This window comes from Bactrocera oleae, chromosome 2 (genome assembly GCF_042242935.1).
Source record: "Bactrocera oleae isolate idBacOlea1 chromosome 2, idBacOlea1, whole genome shotgun sequence".
NCBI classification, from domain to species: domain Eukaryota; kingdom Metazoa; phylum Arthropoda; class Insecta; order Diptera; family Tephritidae; genus Bactrocera; species Bactrocera oleae.
Genome location: NC_091536.1, coordinates 52,949,298 through 52,975,889, shown reverse-complemented (window position 1 = coordinate 52,975,889; position 26,592 = coordinate 52,949,298). Strand labels below are relative to the sequence as shown.

Genomic DNA, 26,592 nt, shown 5'->3' with positions numbered 1-26,592 from the left:
GCATACTCACGCAAAGTTTTACCCCGATATAATCATTGTTCCTTGATATGCATAGTGGAAAGTGAAAGAATCAGATGGAATTGAAAATGGTGTTATATGGGAAATAAGCGTGATTGTAGTCCGATTTCGCCCATTATCATACTATGTCATAGAAACATGAAAGGAACGTTATGCACCGAATTTGGTTGAAATCGGTTGAGCAGATCTCAAGATATGGGCTTTCACCTAAAAGTGGGCTGTGCCACGCTATAAAGTCATCTCATACCATCTCAGAGATAAAATTTAATGTATCTGGCGTATTTAGTGCTTGATTTATCGCGCTTTTAGTAGTTTTTAACAGTACCGTTATATGGGGAGTGGGCGGAGTTGATACCCGATTTCAACTGTTTTCATAATCTAGGTAGAGGTTCTAAAAACATTTGCTTCTAGTGAATTTTGTTATTATAGCATTGGCGGTTTAGGAGATCTACTCAATAAACCTATTAGGAGCGGGACCACGCCCACTTTAAAAAAATAATGTTAACTGCAGATGCCCCTCTCTAATGTGATCCTGTGTACCAAACAACAGTCTTGTATCTTATTGCGGAGCTTACTTATGGCAATTTATTTGTTTTTATTATTGGCGTTTTGTGGGGGTGGCAGTGGGCGCCCATCTGCAATACTAACCGTCTCACGGTACCAAGAAACATGTCTACCAAGTTTCATAAAGATATCTCAATTTTTACTCAAGTTACAGCTTGCACGGACGGACGGACAGACGGACGGACAGACAGTCAACCGGATTTCAACTCTTCTCTTCATCCTGATCATTTATACATAAGTACATAACCCTATATCTAACACGATTAGTTTTAGGTGATACAAACAACCGTTAAGTGAACAAAACTATTATACTCTGTAGCAACAGGTTGCGAGAGTATAAAAATATGCATATTTAGAGTATGAAACAATAAATGTATGCATGTAAAAAACGATTGATTTTAATGAATAGTTACAGGAGCGGTGCCAGATTAACCGCATCATATTTGTATGTATCTATATACATTTCAAAATACAGCTATATACATTATATCATCTATTTATGTGTTTTATAAATTATCTTAATTTAACCCTTTAGTTAGTTTGCTTCTTTTAGATTCGCTTTACACAAATTAAAAATTTAGTATATATGATCAGGTAAGACACATTTGTGACAATCAGAAAAGTTGGGGTCAATATGTATTAAAATTATGGCTACATTACTCCTGCTTCAATATACGATTTTCAATCTTTCGGTTAAACTTATATATATGTTTATCGATCTATAAGTAAGATGTGCGTATAATATACTACAGCTTAATTCCAAAAATTTAATATTTTGAACACAAAGTAATAAAATTAAGTAATCCTGCGGCTTATAAATTATTATAATTCGTTCGATTTCTTCGAATATACAAGTTGAATATTTTCGCAAAACTTTGTTTTATAAAGCTTTGTCAATACCTGAAAGTTTTTCATCGGCTTTGTTCCCTGCAAATTGCGAGAGTTCAAAATATTCGTGTGTACCCGAACTTAGCTCTTTCTTACTTTCTGGCATTATATTTTATTATTTTTTTTTATTTTCTTCAAATTTTGGTAAGAAGTCCTGCGGTCAGAAAACGCAAATCGTTAAATGAGCAACTCTGTCATGTGGCAAGTGAATCTTCAACACATATTCATATGGTACATATGTGCACGTGAGTAAAACTAACGCCGTACTAGCGTATTGGACTTTGCCACAAAATATATATATGCAGCGGTGTTTGGCTCTCTTGACAGTGATTGATTGCATATGATGTAGATTACTCATCCGCTATGTATGCAGGTTCCTCTCTTTCTCACAACTTTGATGTTGCCGTAATTTGTAGATTTTTCTTTCAAGAGTGGATTATATAATTGAAGATATGAAAAATAGCTAGATATTAACAGTAGGAGGACGAGTAGGGTTTGGTAGCCGATTTCAATCATATTGTCATAATAATATTGGCCATTATCTTAATTTCTGCCTAATTCAGTGAGATAAATTTATTTATACCATGTTGACCAATATACTCGTAGTTATGTTTTCTACATGTTTATGATTTCTTTAAAGCTTACTGCTCTAATGGGAGGAGATATATTTACAATAATTATATAATTATCTCTGAATCAAGCTAAACAGGTTAAATTTGGAGAGGTTACACGCTGTTTTCAAAACTAATTTTTTTCGGAGAACTCTTTAATTTTCGCGCCATCAGTTATTAAACTCTATATAGAATGTATAGTACATATAAGATAGCAAAATTGCCCAAAGTGGGTGCTACCATATTGGTCAGAGAAATGCTTCTCCAGTGAAGTTTTATTTTCAGTATGTACGAACGGACAAAACCTGTCTACGCCATCCACAACGTTTGTGCAAAACTCCGGTTTTTATAGATTCTCAAGGTTGCCTTCTCATTATTTTCTTCAATTTTTTATGCCTCTTAACAGTATGTCACCTTTAGTGTGTAGTTTGTAACCCTGTAATATTATGTTTTTATTTCCAAATCAGCATAATTAGTTAATATTTATATAAACCAGATTTTGTGTTAACTGGAACAACATACTGCAAGCACATACATTCGAGGGACATTCATATTGAAAGAGAACAACGGTAGTTCAATTAGGTCGAAAAATTTAATCAATTTTAAAATTTTACTTTAATTTAATATATTTAATTCTTATACTGACTGAACATGCTGGATATTTCAGGGACTGAATTCATCATTTAAAAGTCAACCAAATGGTTATTTTTAGACTATATTAAACAAAAAATAATAAATAAGTTAGCCCACACCCGTAGAATTATTTATGCAACGTTTTGCCTCGATAAGTTTTGAGTATAATTAACAAACCCCAATAATGAAAAGACACACCGAAATACATTTATCTTCCCGTTTTTATTTATTTTTGTCTTTTTCTATCAATACTTTATTCGTATACTGTTTACACATACATAGGTATGTACATACTTATGATTGTAAACTTTAAAACATTCTGGTCGTAAGTTAAGTTAAGTTGTAAATTACCAATTCATGCGTGTTACCTTCATTGAAATTTCATTTCAATAAATAACAATTTTTATTATTTTAATTATTATTAACAAGTAAGAAAGAGCAGTTTTTAGATGAAATTTTGGATTTGAAATTGGATGGCATTAATATTTAGTATAGCATGAATATGTACTACAAGTCCTAGACTCATTAAGTTTCACGACAAAATTTTGCTTCGTGTTCGAGATATTTATATTAAAATTCACCTAATTATGATGGGTATACGATATAAAGCCAACCGGAATTCGAATTTCTTATATTAGGTGCTATACCTATATAGGGCTAGAGGTAGTACTTATCCGATTTTATCCATTTTTGGCATTACGATGTTCTATTACCAGGAAAAAAGACTCTTCTAAGTTTCATTTAGATAACTTACTTTTAAACCAATATATACAGAATAAAGTCAACCAGAAGTGCAATAATTTTTGTATTAGGCATACGAGGGCTTCGGAAAATATTGACCCGATTTGACACAAGGACACATTTTGATTAGGAAATATAGGTAATTCTCTTTAAATTTCAATAATTTAACTGACGGATTGACTGATACTTTTCATAACAAGTCTGAGGTCCACATATTCTGCGACTTGAAAGTTATGGTCCGATTTCGAATATTTGTCAGAGTGAGAGAGTGTTCCTTGAGAAATTTAAAATTATTATATATCCGAAGGAGGCGTTTATGTAGTCCGATTTTGTCCGGTTTCGGATTGTATCACATAAATGTTTACAGTGATCCCTTCGAAGCCTTCCAAGCCTTCCAAACGCACCTTGACTATGAATTTTATTGATTCTGACGTATTGATTTAGTAAGTTATCGCCACGTAAGTAGTTTTAATACTCAGTTCCCCACTGCCTGAGGATGCCTACAAAAACTTGTCCTCAGAAAGTCTGGTTGTTTTACCTTTAATGGCTCGGGAGATATGTACCTTAAACCTATTAGTGGTGGGGATGATCGGTTGGACTAAACTAAACAACTTTTTAGTAAGGAGACAATTTTATAGAAATGGTTGGAATTTGTTATTATAAGTGAAGAACTTGATAACGAGGAGACCCCTTTTTTCCAAATTTTTTAAGGTTAATATGAAATATTACGTACCGTTATTTACACTTAGATATACTTTAGATAAATATATATTCTCCAAAAGTAAAGAGTAAACACCAAGGGTGCAACACCCGTGTGCACCAAGCCTAAAGAACTGAAAACACACATTTTTATATTATTAAAGGTATGTCGAAAACATTTAGCTGTAATATAATTTACAAGCACATTTATTGCAAGTTGTAAATTTATTATAATAATTCACTATAAAAATTGCAACGATATAAACAACTTTTGAACACACAAACTCAGCAAGACCACAGCAAAAAGTAAGTAAAGAAGGACCAAGTTCGGACGTAACCGAACATTTGATCACATATATTATTTCACACATTGGTTTGGGAATTTTTCCACCCACAGATACCGATTTTGTATATTATTGTGGAGTTTACTTATGGCAATTTATAGGTTTTCGATAAATGGCCTTTATAGGTATGACAATACGCCGATTCTGTCCAACTACAATGCCAAGATCCCTTGGGTGCAACCAATACACATACATATATAGGAATATCCCAATATACTCAAGCTACATCTTGCACAGCCGAACGGACGGACAAAAACCCACCCGGATTTTATCTCGTCTCGTCATCCTGATCATTTATATGTAAATATATAACTGCATATCTTTTCGATTTATTTTAAATGATACAAACATCCTTAGGTGAACAAAACTTTTATACTCTGTAGCAACATGTTGAGAGAGTATAAAAAAGAAAATGAATTGCATATATTGGCTAAACGAAATGCTCGCGGGAGATAGACTGCCAGTGGCAGTGAAAACAGATAACGGTAGATGTGGGAATGTGGAAATTTGTACGCATCCGTCTGAAGAGAAACTTTTGGGCTGACAATGAGGCAAATAATTCATTGCCATGGTTGCAGACCGTGTAGCACATACACCTAGTAGTTTATATGTCTATGCAGAGCCGGCCACAGGTGTTACAAGCACGCTTAGGATACTGTGGATATTTGCCGAGTTACTTTCTACCCATACACGCACGCAAGCAGATACCATAAAATTATAGTTTGAAGCAATCATTCGAAGGTCGTTTCAATACTCTTGCAACATGTTGCTACAGAGTATAATAGTTTTGTTCCGCTAACTGTTGTTTGTATCACGTAAACCTAATCGATATAGATATGGAATTCTATAAATGAATATAAATGATCAGGATGACGAGATCAGTTGAAATCCGGGTGACTGTCCGTCCGTCCATCTGTCCGTCCGTCCGTTTAACCGGCTGTGCAAGCGATAACTTGAGTAAAAATTAAGATATCTTGATGAAACTTATTAAGCACGTTCCTCGGCGAAAAAGTAAGGTCGAGTTCGTAGATGGCCGTAATCGAACCACTGGCACACCCATAAATTGCCATTTATCGACAACGTATAAAGTGCCATAACTAAGCCATCAATAAAGATACAGAACTCAAATTTGGCACAACGAATCACATTGAGGAGGGTCGTTTGAAAACATTTAAAAAGTGGGCGTGGCCTCTTATAAGTTTAGTGTCTATATCTCCCAAACCAATTAAGCTATATCACCCAGATTTGCGCAGGTCAAATGTTTTCAATCCTTCTTACGATAGTGTGAAATTGGATGATAACCTCGGCCACTCCCATATAATGGTTTTAGAGACATTAAATTTTACACCCAGGATGGCACAAGAGGACTTTGTGGGAGCCGGTATCAAAATTGAAGGGTCAGTGTGGCACCGCCCACTTTTAGGTGAAATCATATATTTCGGGACCTGCTAGACTGATTTCAACCAAATTCAGTACATAACATGCCACACTGGCAAAATCGGGCAAGAACCACTCCTACTTCCCATGTAACACAATTTTAAATTCCATCTGATTCTTTCACATTCCAGTATACAAATAAAGCACCAATTAATAAATATAACGGGATAAAACTTTGCACGAATAGTGCCTTTGAAGTGTGTCACCAAAGCGAACCAAAACTGTAGAAGACTCTAGGTTGTGAATATGTGGACCCCAGTGGCTATAGTTGACTTTTTACCGAAAATATCGGTGAATATGTGAGATATATATGAAATTTGGAGAGAATACTTTTCTGATAATAGTACGTCTTAATGTCGAAAATGAGCTGAATCGGGTCAATACTTCCCTAAGCCCCCGCATACCTAATAAAAAGTTTTTCGAACTTCTGGGTGACTTTATATCGCATATATCGGCCCATATGTAAGTTAACTCAATGAAAATGAGATGGCGTGTTTTGCTAATAACAGAGGTGAAAACTTGACCTAGCCCCTATAGAGGTAGAATTTTCGAAAATCCGGCTTTCTTCACTCCATAACCTATGATTGGTGATGGTATGTGAAACTCTGGAGGCATTTTATTTGTCTGTAGCATTTTATTAGTATGTGGTATTGGCAAAAATTTTTTACAGTCAATACTACCCCCAACTCCCATATGTCGTTACAATGTCAAAATAATGAAAAATTAAATTAAATGCGCAAGTTTTCTTAAAAGTTATGTGGTTTATCGGTCAATATGTAAGTTAACTTATTGAAATTGAAAAGGCGTGTTCCTCTAATAATAATGAATCTTTTTGCTTAATATGGATAAAGTTGGGTAAAACTTGCATCAGCCCCCGTATAACTAATTACAAAATTTTAAAAAATTTAGCATAATTTACTCCTTATATGTATATTGGTGATGGTATGTGAAGTACCTTAACGAACGTAAGCTAATTAGATACAAAGTTGATTGTAATCCATTTATGATTTTGTCGAATAATGAATGTTGAATTTTTTTGCAACATTTAATATAAAATTTTCACATCATCTGAAGGTATTTATCCGGCTTTGATCCATGCAAGTTGCAAGAGTATAAAATATTCGGTTGCGCCTGAACTAAGACGTTCCTTACTTGTTTGATGTTATTTCGTTCTTTTTCTTACTTATTTGTCACTTTACTAACGTCTGGTACTTTTGTAATTTTGTGCTTGCAGATGGTATCGTGTTTCGGATTCATCAGCATTGTACCCGATTCCATCTTCACAGCGTGTAATATTGTCACGCACGCTGTTACTTATCAAAAATGCTGACGAACGGGACGCCGGCAAATGGGTAAGTGAGCGCTGAAAAGTAGCTTCAACTTAAGAAAGTGGACTGCTCTACGATACACTGAGCTAGAGGAAATGAGTTATGTGTGCATAAAAGCCTATATTACCGTGGGTCTCAATCATCGCACTTTGCAGTGGAAATCGAGTTAGAAATCTCATTAACGGCAACTTGTGGAAAACTGCGTAATTTGCCAAGGAAATTGTCAATTTGCAGTGGCATGTTGCCATTGAACGCAAGCCCCAGCGTTTTTTCTGTGCTTACAAGATTTTCTATGTTTTCCATACATAAGTACTGCATCTCACATCACTTTAATTTTTTCCGTCTTTTTTATGCCCAGGTGTGCCAAGCGGCGAATCAATTCGGCGAACAGCGCATCGAAATCCGTCTGCTGGTTAACTCATATGTGTCGGTGCATATTCTGCCGCAAGTGCAAATTGTCAATTCGGGCGGAATGGCAATTTTCAACTGTTCGACCACGGGTTCAGCTATCGATGGCGTCGAGTGGCTGCACAATGGAATGCCGTTACAGGGCAACAATGCGCTTAGCAACGGCCGGGAGAAGTAAGTGAATGTTTGAAGTCTGAATTAAAGCTTAGATAAATGCAAGCACATTTATACATACATACATATATCCTGTTTCCACATCTGAAGGCATGGCTACGAATCCGTAGATTGGGGCTTCTGGTACTACTTGAAACTCTGTATTACTAACATTAGAAAGCGCTTTCGTTATAATTTACTTTTTCGTAAGACTGGAATTGTTTAAAGTAAGCTGATTGGTAAATTGGAGTTTTGAATTTCTTCAAAACTCGCATCGAAATTTTGCTACAATTGTCAAGTGATTTGCTTTTAGCTGCACTGGCAACAGCAAAAACACATAAATTTTAGTGGATTTGTAGATCTGTAGATATGGTTTTCAGCTTTTTGATTTAAACGTCCAGGTTTCGGTGCATTGAACATTGTTACAACATTGTTACAACATTGTTCCTTAAGAGACACAATCCGAATATAAAATGAGTAGGTAAGCGGAAAGTGCGGTCGAAACCGATTGCTAAGGACACTTGTTAATTTGAAAATGGAAGCAGTGTGTTTCAGCGGCAAGTAGAAGTGTTGTAGTCGGGAAGGATTGAGTTTGGTCGGAATCAAAGATGTAATATTCTCCCCAATCGTACGAATGTAGCGAGCGCGCGTGCATTAGACATACTGTTACATTGTGACTTTAAGTATGAAGTACTTTCATAAAATTATCTCATATTCAGAACAAGTTTATACGTTCCTACGAGATCCTTATATACAGAATGGGGACTGGAAGTCGTTGTGAGTATATAAGACAGTTAAAACATATCAATCGTGGCGTAAAGTTTAATTTTGTTTCAGTCCCATTTAAATTTTTGACTTATATAATGTCGGTTCCAATAAACTTAACTTTTTCGAAATGTCTTTATATGGAAACAAGTAAGGAAGCGCTAAGTTCGGATGTAACCGAACATTTTATACTCTCGCAAAGTCAAATGGTATACTCGTTTGAGATTTCTTTGTGGATTGACTGATAATTTCGGTAGAAGGTCAACTATAGGCACTGGGGTCCACATATTTAGTACTTAGGGGCTTGAACAGTTTTGGTTCGATTTAGACAATTTTTGGTCACAAGGTGGCATACTCACGCAAAGTTTTACCCCGATATAATCATTGTTGCTTGATATGTTTTAACAGTACCGTTATATGGGGAGTGGGCGGAGTTGCCACCCGATTTCAACTATTTCCACACTGTAGGTAGAGGTTCTAAAAACATTTGCTTCCAGTGAATTTTGTTATTATAGCATTAGCGGTTTAGGAGATATGCACATTAAACCTATTAGACGCGGGACCACGCCCACTTTAAAAAACAAATTCTAACTGCAGATGCCCCTCCCTAATGTGATCCTGTGTACCAAATAACAGTCTTGTATCTTATTGCGGAGCTTAGTTATGGCAATTTATTTGTTTTTGATTAATGGCGTTTTGTGGGCGTGGCAGTGGTCCGATTACGCCCATCTGCAATATCAACCGTCTTATGGCACCTAGAAACATGTGTACCAAGTTAAATAAAGATATCTAAATTTTTACTTAAGTTAAAGCTTGCACGGACGGACAGACGGACGGACGGACAGACAGTCACCCGGATTTCAACTCGTCTCTTCATCCTGATCATTTATATATACATAACCCTATATCTAACTCGTTAGTTCTAGGTGATACAAACAACCGTTAGGTGAACAAAACTATTATACTCTGTAGCAACAGGTTGCGAGAGTATAAAAAGGCACACTATGGTTCACTCGGTAAAATGAATGAGTTGTGATAGCTCTACTAATCTATACTAATATTATTATATAAAGCTGAAGAGTTTGTTTGTTTGAACGCGCTAATCTCCAAAACTACTGGTTCGAATTGAATAATTCTTTTTGGGTTGGATAGTCCAGTTATCGAGGAAGGCTATAGGCTATATAACAACGCTATGACCAATAGGAGCAAAGATATAGTGGTAAATGTGTAAAAAACGGGAGAAATTATTTCATCTTTGAAGCCTTCCGTTGCGTGCGCCGTGAAAACGGTTCAATATACACAAAAAATATGTATTAATGAATAATAGCTCTTTTAATGATCTAAAAACAGTCCGCGATAGTATATGTCTATCTTTTAAGATTAACTCACAAAAACCGTTTTTATGGTACCTAATTTGATCGAAATAGTTTGTTTAAGTTGTATCAACATAATAATATTAATCTTTATTCAAATAAATATGTTGTTGGTTAAGAGTACTTCATTGTGAATAAAATTGTCTTTGACATAACTTAATTTCAACAAAAAACTTTAAAGATTACAATGATAAATAACTCCGAAACAAAACCAACTCACTCTCTGCGCTGGCCGGCGCGGCGGTAGAGAGGTGGTACTTGCGGGCAAGCCGGGAGGGGGGTGTAGCTCAACGAGATACCATGCCGCGCGTCTCACTCGCGCGGTCGGCTCCCTACTGAACGGTTGAATGCAGCGCTAATTTGTTTATGCGATATAATTATCATCGTAATATTACTTTTTAAACACAGTTTCATTTTGTAGTTGTTTTCTATATAGTAGGTACTTTATTTGTTTTAGGATAGTATTTAATTACACAATAATAACACTTTTTTGTTTTCATGTAGATTATTAATTTATAAGTATGTGTTTTCTATAAGTATAGTGTTGTTTGTTTTAAAAATAGTATTTAGTTTCTAATATTTTTTTTTTGTGGTACATAATACCTATAGGTACCTAAATAGGTGTCGCCTACTTAATTATTCTTATTAGATTAGGGTTTAGTTTAACGTATTCAGTTTCTAATTTTTTTTTTTGCTTTAGATAAAACCTTTAAATAGGTGTGGTCTACCTATTTATTCTCATTAGATTAGGGTTAAGTTTAAGCATAAAGTTAGTTTACCTTATTTTCATTTTACGGTTGTTCTTTTGACATAATCGTTAAAAATAAAAGTAATAAGGTTGATAATTATTAATCTTCTTAATCTTACGTTTCTTTTTTTTTATTACGAGATACGCTTTAGTTAAGTTTTCATTTTCTTTTCTTTTGAAAATATGCACAGGTTGGCTACACAACGAGCAATTACTGAACAAAACCGTGCAAGGGAATCAAGCGTTGAACGTTCGCAGCGTTTAGCCTCACAAAATTTCCGAACTTTGGCAAACCGGCAACGGAAATCGAGTGCTGATTGTTCTCAACGTTTGGCTTCACAGAATGCCCGAACATTGGCTAACCGCGATCGGGAATCGAGTGCTGAACGTTCTCAACGTTTGGCCTCACATAATGCCCGAACATTGGCTAACCGCGATCGGGAATCAAGCGCTGAACGATCCCACCGATTAGCACAGCAAAATGCCCGATCAACTAGGAATAGAACTCGCAGACAACATAATTTATTAAATGCTGCTTTTGCTTATGATTGTACCGTTGACTATTCTGAGCTAAATGATATTGATATTGGTAGAATGGATAAAATATGCAACTTATGCCAAGCAAAAAAATGGGCAGCTGAAACTCCTGGACTGTGTTGTAGTGGTGGCAAAGTAAATATACCTATAATTCCGGAACCAACATCTGTTTTAAAGAAACTGATATCAGGCTCACATCCATCATTTAAGCATTTCTTAAATCACTCAAGGCAATATAATACATTATTTCAGATGACTTCATTTGGTGCCAAAGAAATTCGTGAGGGAAACTTTATGCCCACTTTTAAAGTCCAAGGGCAAGTTTATCATTTAATCGGTGACTTACTTCCAGCTGTAGGGGCACAACCCGAATTCCTGCAAATATATTTTGTTTCCAATGCAGATCAGGTATCCTTGCGCTCAAATTTAAACCCAAGCTTTCAAATCGTATATTCAAAGTTTTAAGTACAATCTAGAAAATAGACCACCGAATGATTTAAAACTTATCATTCATGCTGATGTAAAACCTCCTAATGAGCATAGAGGTCGGTATAATGCGCCGGTAGTAGATGAAGTAGCTGTTCTTATGATAGATGAAGACAAAGGTCCCCGTGATATTGTATTGACTGCGAGAGATGGTCGACTTCAACGAGTTTCTGAAATTCATAGATCTTATGACCCGCTGCAATATCCTTTACTGTTTCCCTTTGGAAACGACGGATACTGCATTAATATTCCACAGCAGAATACTACGGCTACATCTAAAACTGTTTCATGTATGCAGTTTTATGCATTTAGATTCATGGTGAGAATAAATGACTTTAACAGTATACATTATTTCAAAGGATTATTCAACCAATATTGTGTTGATATGGCGGCAAAAATGATCTCTGAGAGGCTAGACTTCATCAAAAGAAATCAAAAAAAATTGAGAGCAGAAGAGTACATTCATTTAAGAGATGCCGTCGTAAATGATGGACATATAAACGCTTCTTATATTGGCCAGCACGTTATATTGCCGTCGTCATTTACAGGATCCCCCAGATTCATGAATGAAAAAAGTCAAGATGCCATGACATATGTCAGGAAATTTGGAAGACCTGACCTCTTCATTACATTTACATGTAACCCCGAATGGTCAGAAATAAAAAGTGAGTTATTGCCCAATCAACATCCTTATGATAGACATGATTTAATTTCTAGGGTAATTCATTTAAAACTCAAGAAAGTGATAGACCTATTAACGAAGAAAAATATTTTTGGCCCATCGAAAGCCTTTGTTTACAGTGTAGAATGGCAAAAAAGAGGTTTACCTCACGCCCACATTTTATTGTGGCTGGCTAACAAAGTTCAACCAGATTCTATAGATGCAATAATATCGGCTGAAATACGTGACATACAACAAGATCCGATTCTTCATAATATTGTCATAAAAATATGATACATGGTCCTTGCGGATTTCATAATCCTACATCACCATGTATGAAAGAAAACGTTTGTTCTAAAAAGTTGCCTAGGCATTTTATTTCGGAAACACAAACGGGGGATGACGGTTATCCAACCTACAGACGCAGGTCTCCAGATAGTGGTGGAAACACAGCTATAATTCGTGTAAAAGGTACAGAAATGAGCGTAGATAATGGATCGTTGGGTGGTTCCCTATAATCCACTGCTATCAGGAATTTTCAATGCACACATTAACGTAGAGTTTTGTCAATCGGTCAAAGCTATTAAATACATCTGTAAGTATATTCATAAAGGTTCTGATCAAGCCACATTTTCGTTACAAAGTAATAACGATGAAGTAGAAAAATGTCTAAGTGGTCGCTATATAAGTTCCTCGAAGGCGTTTTGGAGAATTTTCCAATTTTATATTCATGAACGTTTTCCGGCAGTAGTTCATTCAGCCGTTCATTTGGAAAGTAGACAAAGAGTATATTTTTATAATAATGAAAATCTCCAAGATCGTGTGAACAATCCTTCATCAACGGCACTTACAGCGTTCTTTGATCTCTGTAAAAGCGACGATTTTGCAAAAACCCTTTTATATCACGAAGTTCCCCAGTATTACGTTTGGCAAAGAAATTCATTTTCTAGAAGAAGACGCGGGCAAGATGTTGGGGGATATCCCGGTGTAAAAAAAGACACAACTTTAGGCCGTTCATCCAACTCAAACTGAATGTTTTTATTTAAGAATGTTATTGCAATATGTTCGCGGTCCAATGTCATTTTAACATCTAAGAACCGTGAATGGTGTTATTTTCCAAACGTACCAAGGCGCTTGCAAGGAATTAGGTTTACTGGAGGGAGATGAACATTGGCAAAATACCATGTTCGATGCTATCATATCCGAGCCAGCTACAAAATTAAGAGAGTTATTTACCACTATCCTTATATTTTGCCAACCATCTGACCCCTTAGAGTTATGGAATAAATTTCGTGATGCTTTATGTGAAGATATATTAAACAGAATGCGTAAAGAGAATCAGGATATGACATTAGCATAAAATGATGATATATACAATGATGGACTAATCACAATTGAAGATAAAATTCATGAGATTTTAGATAAATCCCTAACCGACTTTGGGCTTCCTGCAGCTAAAAGAAATAATTCGCTTCTGGACCCGTTAGAAGTAGCGTTGCGAAAACCATATAACATAAATGAATTAAATGAGTATATCACACAAAATGAACCAAGATTAGTTAATGACCAGGTGACAACGTATAATTGTGTCATGAAAAGTGTTCGTTTTAATGAAGGAAGAATTTTATTTTTGGATGCTCCCGGTGGGACCGGCAAGACGTTTATCACTAATCTTATATTAGCAAAAGTAAGGTCTCTAGGAAAGCTAGCCTTGGCAGTAGCGTCGTCAGGTATTGCTGCAACCTTATTAGCAGGTGGACGCACAGCTCATTCCACTTTTAAACTGCCCCTAACTGTGTCTTTAGAGAAAGATAGCGTGTGCTCTATACGCAAAAATGGCCCTTTGGGAAAAATTTTACAAGCCGTCAGTCTAATAATCTGGGACGAATGTACCATGATACACAGAGCTCACGTAGAAGCTCTAGACAGAACTCTTAGAGATCTTAGAAGCTGTGATAAAATCATGGGTGCGATTACTGTTATGTTTGCTGGGGACTTTCGCCAAACTTTACCGGTAATAGTAAGGGGAACTAGAGCAGACATTGTGAAGGCTTGCCTTAAAAGTTCTCCATTATGGAAATTTGTAAATATTTTAAAATTATCGACAAATATGAGAGCACATTTGGGGGGAGGTAGTATAACTTTCCCTTCAAAATTACTTTCCGTAGGAGACGGTAAAATACCTCATTCTAATAATAGAATTGAAATTGATTGCGATTTAGGAGTAAAAGTGGGTAACATCGAGGAATTAGTAACTAAGGTATACCCTGACATCAGCCAAATAGAAAACAAGGACCATCAATGGATGTGTCAAAGAGCAATATTGGCGGCAAGAAATAGTAGCGTTGACGAAATAAATGATATCATTTTGAGTAAACTCCCAGGAGATATTGTAACCTACACATCCATTGATACCGTGATGGATCAAGAAGATGTAGTTCATTACCCACAGGAGTTCCTCAATTCCTTGAACCCAAGCGGCCTTCCCCCACATTCTCTTAAGTTTATTATTATTATTATTATTGTTTATTAGGAATAATATACAAATATTAGACCTAATTACATGGAGGAGCACAAGCAACGGTGGCCATCGGCTCCGAATGTTAATATATTATATAAAGAAAAAGCTAAAGTAAAACTTATATTCTATTTTGCAAGTTACATTCTACTAGAAAATTATAAATCTTTGTAATATTATCATAAGATGGTGTAGTTAATAATTTATGATACTGCTCAGTGATGAAGTGATTATTCCTAATACTCTCTAAAGCCAAACAATTGTTGAAAATATGATCGATGGACAAGTTGTTCCCGCAGTAATGGCAATTTGGTGGCTGCCTGCCGGTGAGAATGTGTTGATGTGATAACTGAGTATGACCTATCCTTAGGCGTGTGAAAATGGTTGATTGTAGGCGACTGATGCTGGTGGGGTAAATGACTTTGTTCCGAGCAGGATTGAGATTTGTGTATCGGTGTTCAAAGCGTCTCCACTCCATAATACTTTTATTGCGACTATGTTCTTGAAGCATTTTCTTAACATCATTTTGGTTCTGGGGCTCATATTGAAAGGTTGGCGCTGATTCGAAATATTTCGTTGCATTATCGGCTTGCTCATTACCGGGAATTCCGACGTGGCCAGGTACCCAGAGCAAAGCAATTTTTTGCTTATGTTTAATGCATAGATCTCGGATTTTTCCAATAACGTTTGAGCTGTTACGTATGTTTGTTACTGCGTTCAAGCAGGAGAGGCTATCCGAGCAAATCACGTATTTACCTTTTTGATGAATTGCGTACTCTAATGCTTTGTAGATAGCAAAAGTTTCGGCCGTAAATACAGACGAGTGAGGTGTAAGAATACCCCCTGTTATAATAGTTCCATTGGATAAGGTGGCTGCAAAGGCAGTATTTGTTGCTTTGGAGCCGTCTGTGTAAATTGGTGTAAAGTTTCTTTGTTTGTAAGTGTCAACTAGCTCCAGAAATCGTTGTTGAAAAGTTGTGTTACTTGTGTTTGATTTTTTTAAGGTGTGAAGTGATGTATCTATCATGGATTGGCCAATAAGCCAATCAGGATGCGTATTGGTTTTATTAAAATTCGGTGGTATATTGATTTTCAAAAGTTGACAATATCTGACGCATCAACGAAGAGTCGACTTTAGCCGGAAATTTCTTTTGTGTCTGGAGGCAGCTATTAAAATCTTATGAAGTTCATAGTTAGGAGAATGTAAAACTTTTGGAATGAGTTGAATCGTGGTATCGTATACTCTTTGTCGCAATGCCGGAAACCCAGCCTCTGCTAGGATGCATTTTATAGGAGATGTAGGGAAAGCGTTAATACTGCGACGAATTGAGGCGTGATAGATGGGCTCAAGTTGCTTGATGTTTGTGTTGGCGCACCAGCCGTGCTTAAGGTTCCAAAAAATAGGATGTAAGGAAGGGCTAAGTTCGGATATAACCGAACATTTTACTCGTTTGAGATTTCTTTATATATTTTAATAATTAGAAGTAGGAACTGTTGCCTCAGTTATTTTCATTCACAGTGAATTAATTAAAGCAATTTGTAAACTAAATTTACACAAATCATGAGAAATCGTTGTATAGGTTTATAATTGATTTTATATAGAATGCATTACAACTGTATTGAGGAGTATGAAAAGAAATCGTTTTTGGACAAGAATAACATTTTTTATTTATTATATCGATATTATCAAACATGTTTCGTTTAAAAATCATAAATATTAACAATTTTAAAAATTATATTATTATATTAATTTGTATATTATATTTACAATATTAAACATAAATTTTTATAGAGATTCTTATACATATATCCATAATATATATCTTTTCTCCTTATACTATTTAATTCCTCTGATATATTTACCTATATAATAAAATAATGTCTTAAATAATAACAAATTATACATATAATTTAAACTTTCTTATTTAGATTAGTTACATATTTTTCTTAAAATTGTTTTAAAAACTACTGTCTAACTCGATTTTATTTGAAAAAAAAATTAAGAACCATTGCAATAAGTCTAAAAACTTAAGTTCGAAATAGAGACATAAATACTGTCATGATAGCTGTGTACTGTCTCAAAATTGCATTAACATGGGGAGGATCCATGTTTGAAAATGCCCAATCAATTTGTGTACCGGCAGGTGTAGTTGAATATTCTGCACCAAGCAGGTAACTAATGTTTTTTCTTGGAGCAGATTTCTTATTATAGTCCCTGTAGACATTAAACAAATGTTAAAATCTCCAACAATTAGCACCTTTTGATTGCATAAGTCAGAAGTAAGGACTTCCTGAAGTTCCACAATTAAATGTCTGACAGAGAAAACTGAATTTCTATATAGAACCAGAATATTAATATTAAAACATTTAAACAAAACTGCTTCTAAAACTTTGCGGCCTGAATAAATTTTCTTTTCAGCCTTTGATTCTATAGAGCAAGCAATACTATGCTTTGCATATATTATAATGCCCCGTTTATTTCTGTTGGTTGTTTCCGTGCTATCTATCCTCAGCTCGTTAATTGGAGTAAATCCTGGTACATCAAAACTTTCGCAAGGATAACTCCAAGTTTCTACAAAACATAAATTATCTGAAGATAGCATCAAACAGTCGCTTTTTATATCATTAATGTGAGTGTGAAGACTCTGAACATTATGGAATAAAATTCTATGTCCTGATCTTCGGGAATTCATAAAACTGAAACTTGTTGTCAGAACTTTTTTTGTGTTCAATTCCCTCAGTTCCCTAAATACGGGATCCGATTCAGAAAATTTGTTTTGAGGAATAAAATTTCCTATGATAAATAGACCTTCTGCAGAAGTAGCTCAACTACAAGCGACATATATTGAAGCTCTAGGCATTCTGGGTCGAGTATGAACTACAACTTTATTATATGTGGCACCCTGACTTTTATGAATCGTTATGCCCTCAACCGGAACAACTGGAAACCGATTTCTTTCAATTGAAATTTGTTCATTTCTTTTATATTGAAAATATTTTATAACTTTTTAAATTAGTGTTCAAGAACTTTCTAGAGGATGAGGCTTTTTTGATCGTGCTATCAAACCGACAGAAGGTTCCTAAAATTTAATCCACAGAATTGTTGGAAAAGAACAATGGAAATCAATTTGCATAAGTTGTCCAGCTGCCCCATTAACCAAGCCATCACACGTGTTTATGTTCACTGTAATCATATATTTGGCGGAGGTTTTTAGTGTCAATTCATAGGACAGTCCCTACGTTTAAGAAGTTTTAAAAAGTTTAACTCTTTCCAAAATATTAACATTTTCACTTATACCAATTCCTTTAACTGAGTCTTTTGCAGTTGAAATGATAGCTTCAGTTGGGATTCGACTGAGCTTAAGGACACTGAAATTATTTGTCTGTTCATTGGACCAAAATAAATGTATGGCATCATCGAGAACTTACTCGAAATTAACTACTCGAGTTTCAATGAGTGATATGTCCTCATTTGTCATAGTACCAGATGCCATATGGTTTAATGCAATTGAAAAGGCCTGATCCTCCCGTTGTCTCATTATTTCTGTTAATTCAAAGTATTTAAATAACTCCCACAACAGGGAACCAACTAAAGTGCTGATTAGGAGAGAATATTCACCTATTTTCAACAGGTGAGAGTTGCTGTACTGTAATCGTTTGAATCGGTTGAAGAAGAACTTTTTTGGAACTTGGATTAAATCCAGGTGTAGAAATGTAAGGATAGTTAAGAGCTTCATATATTGCAGATATCAAACGGCTCTTTTTTACACCTGCATCATATTTTCTTTGATTTTCCTCAATTAGAATACGATGTGTTATTATCGTTTTCAATGAGATCTTGCTGTTCATTCCGCCATGCATGGTAAAGCATTACCATTTCGCGGAAATACTCAACTCTGGCCAAATCTGGGTTAAACCTTCTATACCGAATAATACAAGGTTTGGTACGTTGTTTAACAAAATTACTACCGTCTTTAAGAGGCATGACAACCCCGCTTTCTGGTAAATTATCGTCTTCCCTCTCTTCTTCGTCATGATCACTGTCTTGTGCTCTTCTATATTTAAAATATTTATACCTTATAACGGTCTAAAATACCGGCTACGAATATTTCAATGTACTGCTTCTTGTGCAGATATTTCTGTGCCTTAGAAAAACTTTGGGTTCTGTTAAACTTGATGTAAGGGCTAACAAATAGTCATCAAAAGACATATTTATTCTACTATCAGACGGGATATGTTCAAAATCCTTTCAATTAAAAATGTTTTATTTAAATTTTGAAAAAGTTTTCCTTGTGTCTTTGTGAATTTGACTTGTTTCTGTAAATGTTAAAAGTATTTGGCCTGAAGGCATTGGTGAATATGGTATACCAAAACGACAAAACTGTTGTCCTCTTATTTCCCTAGTACAAGACCGACTGTGGTTATGCTTTTGGTAACCCAAATATTTTTCTAAGTGGTTGACCGAACCAGCCGTAGAAATATAATTGTCAATAAAACTAATGACATCAAGAATGTCTAAGGATTTTGAATATTGATCCTGGGAACATTATTAAGCCAATACAAGCCATGTACACGCGGGGAACCTCGAATTGAACTGTTGGCTTCCTCTTCCGAAATATCTTTTGAATCAACAGTTTTAGAGAATATAACCAAAAACTTAACCGACTGAGATTCTGCAGCCGATAAAGTGATAGCCCAAATTTGTGAATCAAAGCAATTGCATTTTTCATCCGAGTGCGCAGGAGATGATCTAACGCCTTTCAAAACCTTGTAACCATCATCGTGTTGAATCAAGTTTTGAACAAAGTTTTCGTTTAATAAATTTTGGGCCGTAACTCGGTTGCGACCTGAAAACTTTCTAAGGCAAATGGATGTACTATTCTTAATTTGTAGCAGTTCTAATTTTTTGTAATAATAAAACAACTTTGGAATGGTACACGCTCTTCTGTCCAAACGGCGAATTTCAGAACGTATTATCTTGCTATACGTTTCAGAGCATGTACGCTTCTGCCCAACGTATATTGTTCCAAATGACAACTCTTCTGAATTATTATCTTGAATTATGTCAATTGGTCTTTGTCCTTCACCTGGCGCTATAACTAAACGGTTATAGTCTAAGTTTTCTACAGGAATATTGTCCAATAGAGTTTATTGACCGCCTGGATTTAGCTCTGAAGGTAAAAGATCCGTGAGAATATTATTAACTGATGGATTATCATGAGTAGTTTGTTTCGCATGAAAAGATTGAACTAATCGGGAATCCTCTGCAGATGCAAAAAACGGATTTTCTTCTTGGTTATTAAATTCTGAAATCCAGTTTTCATTAATATAATATGTATATTGTGCTCTCGAGACAGACGGGTGTTCACTAATTGCAAAGCTTCAATAATCTTTGCGTTGCGTATGGTATCGATCATGTCATGATCATATAATCATGATTGTATTCCAAACGCCTTCTTAAGTGAGTTTGTATCACATGAGCCTCATCAAAAGACCATACGTGCGGAATTAGCCGAGTCAGAAAAGGCAAGAGAGTTTTTTAAGTTTTTAGATCTAAAACTGCTCAGCTACAGAAACAAAAATTCCAACAGCCAAGATCTAAAGTCACAATATAATAAATTGTTACATTTTCATTCATTAAGAGAAAACAATAAAGTCTTTTTAATTTTGAAAAGTGAGTCAGATAAGTCAAATGTGCTGGAATAAGAATTAAAATCATGACATATACGGTGGAATGGCTCGTTTACTTCAAAATTTGATCTACAGGATTTTAGCAGTAAAGGTCTAAACTGCCTCGAAAGGCGAACTGGGGTATTAAATTTAATTTCTGACAGGAGAAAAGAACTGCAAACCGTTCCATTCAAAAGTTTCACTAAGAATATTATGCCAAGCATTTCCCTACAACTAGAAAGTGTAGGTAGATTAATAAGTTTTAAACGACTAGTGTATGGAGGTAGACTTACCCTAGCATCCCATCGGAAATGCGCTAAGGCGAAAAGTAAAAATTGTTTTTGAACCGACTCTAACTTGTCAGATTGGATTTGGTAGCTAGGGTTCCATACCACAGAGCCATATTCCAATATAGGTCTAACCAAAGTTGTATAAAGTGTTTTAGTAATATACGGATCTCTAAATTCTTTAGACCAACGTTTAACAAAACTGAGGACAGCTTTTGCTTTCAAGGCCATGGTATCAATATGAAGACTAAAATTAAGCTTAGGGTCCATATTAACTCCCAAATCATCATAGTTAAAAACTTGCTCTAGAATATGGTGTTTTATTACATAAGAAGAGGGGTGCACAGATCTACGGGAAAAGCACATCGTCTTACATTTATTGAGATTCAATGGCAAAATCATTTCTATCACACCATGCAACCAAATTGTTTAAGTCTGCAACAGACACCTTTCCTCAGTTGGAGTGTATGATTTAAAAAGCTTTACGTCGTCAGCGTACAATAAAATTTTTGAGAATTCTATTGCTGAAGAGATATCGTTAATAAACAACAAGAACAGAATCGGGCCAAGATGACTACCTTGTGGAACACTTGAAGAAACATTAATTGTATCTGAAGGTGTATCCTCAAATATCACTCGTTGTGTTCTATTATAAAGATAGGCAGATACCTATTGAAGGAATCTTGACTGAAAGCCCAGCAGATCAAGTTTATGTATGAGAATTGAGATATTTACTTTATCGAAAGCTTTGCTAAATTCTGTGTATATAACATCCGTATGCTTATGTTCCCTAAAACCCAATGATACATGGTTTACAAATTCAAGTAAGTTTTTTTTTAGTCGAAATCCATGCTGAGATGGGGAAATTAACGGAGAAATCGAAAAGGTTATATGGTCAGTGATGATAGCTTCAAAAAGTTTAGGTATAACTGATAGTTTTGCGATACCTCTATAGTTTCCACATTTATGCAAAGGAATTATAAATGACTGTTTCCATATTGAAGGAAATATACCGTGTTTAAAAGAGGAATTAAATATCCTTGTCAAAGGCAAGTAAATATATTTGGCACTATATTTTAGGAAGCATCAGGGTATCATGTCTGGGTCATAACTAAAAGATGATTTTAACTTATTTAAATTAAGTAGGACGTCTTCTTCAGAAATAATTGGAGCGTTAATTAAAATATTCGAACACAGCACTTGCTGATAAGAAAAAGTTTTGGAAGAAAATTCTGCAAACATATTGGATATAATATCATTGTCACTTGAAATGATAGATTTGTATTTCATTGCGGACGGAAATTTGGAAATCCTGCGTTTGGAGTTGACAAAATCATAAAAAGATTTTAGATTACTTACAATATTCTTTTTTACTTTATTTAAGTAATTATTATAACATTTTTTGTTTAGGTAAAAATATTGTCGACGCAATAGAGAATATTTAGAATAGTCGACAAGTGAACCGGTTTTTTTAAAATGTTTAAAGGCTCGAGTTTTTCTGTTTCTCAATTTATATAACTCTTTCGAAAACCACGGACTTATACTTTTGCTTTTATTAACAATTACTATTGGAACATACTTTTCAAATAATTTCATAATAATGTTATTAAAATGAGAGGCACTCAATTCAATGTCACCATTATAATTAGGCCATGTTATTGTAGAAAGTTCTGTATTTAACTTTTTAAAATTAGCTTTTGCAAAGTTAAACCGAGTACAGAAGCACGAAGTTTGATGATTATTATCCCGTACAATGCCTGAGATTTCGACAGATATTTCCAAAGCAGGATGATATGCGTCTTCTGGTAGAACAAGAGGATTACTCTGAATAACGGAACACTTTGAAGAGGTATCAACGTATACTAAATCTAAGCATTTACCAAATTTATTCGGAATCAAATTAATTTGGTTCAGACTCAGCTCGGACATTTTTTCGAAAAACTCCTTAAAACATGACCAATTGCAAATCGGCACAATATAGTCATCGAAAGGTTTCCACGAAGCACACGGTAAATTGAAATCACCTAATACAATTATTGAATCTGCATTATTTGCCATCGAGGTAGCACTATTTATTAAAGAAGCATGCTGCATGTATACAGATAAGTCCGAATGGCGTGGTATATAAGATAGGGTTAAATAAAGAAAGCAACTATTAACGTAGACTCTAATACATTTAAATTCAAATGAGTCGGTCCCTGAAACAAGAATATTTTCAGATGGGATAGAGGAATGCACGGCAAATAGAACACCTCCACCGATTCTGTTCAGTCGATCACATCTAAAAATTTTAAATTCGCTGTTTAAAATCTCATTATCAAAAATGTGAGGTTTTAACCAAGTTTCTGTAAATCCAATTATATGGAAATTAAAATTGGAACTGTTCAAATACAAGCCGGTTAATTTTGTATTCAGACCTCTAACATTTTGATAATAAATGCTTAGCGAATTTCTACCAATCAGTTTTTTTAAATCGGTGGTTGCTTTTGGTAATTTAACAATGTTTTCCTCAGTTTAACTTCTAAGTTTAAGTTTAAATTCGCGTACAAAAGCCCCAGGTGGCCAGAATGAACTATCTAAGATCGTTTCTAATGTTTCAAGAGATACGTCTATTTTAAACGATGATATATTTCTATTATAATTGAAGTTAAATTTACGGATATTGATATCATCGATTTTAAAACGTGGCGAAATGTAAGATTTAATGTCCTCCACCAAGGTATCTTTGGCAAGTCTCGAAATAAATATAAACTTTTTAGGTGGAATAACTATCAAATTATTAACTGATGTTACTAAGTTAATATGGGGAGCCTCTGGAATTGTGAGCCACTTATTACTATTAGATAGAGCTTTTAGGGAATTGAGCTCTTTGGAAGTTGACGGCTTATCACATTGAGGGCAAGGAGAAGAGAGATTTATTAGGTCATTGGGAGGAGACGTTCTTTTCTGTACAGAAGAACTAAGTGCTATTCATCGGAAGGACGTTTACGCTTAGGAGCAGGTTTAGAGGATTCGTGAGAATTATTCAGGCACTTAAAAGATTTGAACAATTTTTCATAGTGCCTAAATTTTTCAGTGAGGGAGGTGAGATGTCACAATATTGTTAACAGAAATTGGTATATTAACAACAGCACCTTTGAGCAAACTCTGACCTTGATATCCTAACGGACGGATTGCCATAAAAAGCAATCTAGGCATTATGAGACATTCTTCAATTGGGGTTAAACCTTTCAAACAATCCGGTATTTCAGGAAAGTCTAGACTGATAGCTAAACATATTTTTGCAAGTACCACACAAATTGTAATTTCCATCTTCCGAAGGAAATTTTTGCATTAAAAAGAAGGCAGCATTCAGGCGCAATAGTTTCGAAATTTAATTTGCGAATTGGTGTGAAAACCATATTCCGCCGCAGCAAATACATATTTCAGTAGGGCCCTTATTTATATTTTGGAAATAAATGTTTTTGAAATCTGTTAAACTGCCAAGATTATCAGTTTCTATACCATTATTTTCTTTCGTTAAACGGATTCGTTGGGACTGTCATTGATTTTTAATTTGCCTATTGAGCGGGTTATCTCTACGAAGGCAAACTTGACTTGGTCTAAGACGTCTCTGATTCAAAATTTCTTTCCTCATACAACCCCTACTAAGCTGTCGACGTTGTGGTTCTCTATCACGCTCCTCTCTCCTTATTTCAGGATTTGTTCTTGCAAGTTCCCTTTGCATTTGATCACGAATGCCCTCTAAAGTCCTATACTCAGGATTTCTTGCGCGAAGTTCTCTATGATCCCTAGTGTTCCTACTTTGTTCATCATAACGTACCTCGGGATTTTCTCGACTAGATCTGTAACCTCGAGTATTTCTTATTTGCTCTTCAGAGCGAATTTGTGGATCTTTCACCAATCATATGGAGTAAAGTCAGACGAATGTTCGAAAATACTGATATTTATTACATGGGGACTAAGTAAAATTTTCACCCGATTTCATCCATTTTAGATACAAAGATTTTTTGTTGTCAGCAAAACACGCTGTCTAATTTTCATTGAGATAACTCACATATTGGCCGATATACGCGGTATAAAGTCACCCGGAAGTTCAAAAATCTTTATATTAGGTATATGAGGGCTATAGGAAATATTGAACCGATTCAACCCATTTTTGACACAAAAACATACCATTATCGAGAATTTTATTATGTGAATTTCAATTATATAATATATCATATACATTGACCGATATTTTCGGTAAAAAGTCAACTATAGGCACTGGGGTCCACTAATTTAGTACCTGGGGGCTTTTTGGTCACAAGGTGGCATACTTTAAACGTATTATTCGTGCAAAGTTTTACGCCGATATAATCATTGTTGCTTGATTTGCATACTGGAAAGTGAAAGAATCAAATGGAATTTAAAATGGTGTTACATGGGAAATAGGCGTGGTTGTTGTCCGATTTCGTAGTTAGAGGTTGCTAAAAACATTTGCTTTCAGGGAATTTTGTTATTATAGCTTCAGTGGTATAGGAGATATGCACATTAAACTTATTAGAGAACAGGACCACTCCCACTTTAAAAAAAAATTTAAACTGCAGATATTTTACTATTCATTTTATTACTTATACATATGTCTGTAAACACATTCAGCAGTGGTTGAGAGGTGACTTAAAAGTTTTCCGTGAGCACATTTGTTGGATAAGGAAAAAGAGGAGGAAGGAAAAGCAATGAGTCTATCTGTAGTCTCATCTCAAACCTTAATAGTTTTTATCTCGAAAATACATCGATTAACGAAACTGCACAATTTATGTGCTTGACTAAGAATATAATGTCACTTGAAAAAATAGTTTAAAATGTAAATTTATCCACTTAGCTTTGAAAAAATTTAGCTCACCTTAATATACTTATAGGAAATCTCCATTGAAGTTTTGAACTCAACAAATATTTTTGAATATTTTTTGTCTAAACAGCCCAATATAAAAATAAAAGTCAACCGGCAGTTCGAAAAGCTTTATATGAAGCATATGGGGACTGAGGGAATAATTGCCCTGATTTTATTCATTTTTGACAAAAAAGCTTGCTGTTATCATAAACATATTTTCTTCTAATTTTAATAGTAGTCTTCGCAGTTTGAAGTTCACATATTCGGTGTTTGGGGCTTTAAAAAGTTATGGTCCGATTTCGACAATTTTATGACGTGAGATAGAAAACCTTAGTGGTAATGTTTGTGTTAAATTTTTATTTCGATATCGCCATTGGCTCTCGATTTATAAACTGTGAAGCGAAGGAATCATAAAGAATTTATATTTGTTATATACGATATACAAGTAGGAACTAGGCGTGGTTGTCGTGCAATTTCGGACATTTTCACAATATGTTCTTAAGAATATTAAAATAATGTTATCCGCAAAGTTTTATAGTAATAATACTGAGTTTACATGGGGACTCTTTTGACCCTCATTATCGCAAATTCTCTTTTGGTGTCGCTCTGTGCATTCACACGAGCAAAAATATTCTCAAATCGAGTTTTTCTGTCATTCCTTTTTATAAAATTTTCATTTGTATGTTGGGACTATGGTCTCACATTTTGCTTGCAATGAATTACCGTGAATAAGGTAGAACAATATGCATAATTAATGCTTAATAGGTTCAAAGGAATACTTAAGTCGGGAATTCCCGAATCCACCATAATGTACAATATACCCTCTACTAATATTTTCAAGGCCAAATTT

General features: G+C 35.0%; 1 protein-coding gene across 6 annotated transcripts in view; it reads left to right on the top strand.

Moving 5' to 3' along the window:
• The window catches only part of Dscam3 (Down syndrome cell adhesion molecule 3), a 188,613-nt gene that overhangs the window by 89,379 nt on the left and 72,642 nt on the right, over positions 1 to 26,592 (top strand). For all 6 annotated transcript variants that reach the window (XR_011398063.1, XM_070113166.1, XM_036365031.2 and 3 more), the window contains exons 8-9: positions 7,170 to 7,287; positions 7,622 to 7,845. Coding sequence is in view for 5 of the 6 variants with exons in the window: in XM_070113166.1 (XP_069969267.1) it covers positions 7,170 to 7,287; positions 7,622 to 7,845 (342 nt within the window). In the remaining variant the exon portion in view is untranslated. The remainder of the gene's footprint in view (positions 1 to 7,169; positions 7,288 to 7,621; positions 7,846 to 26,592) is intronic.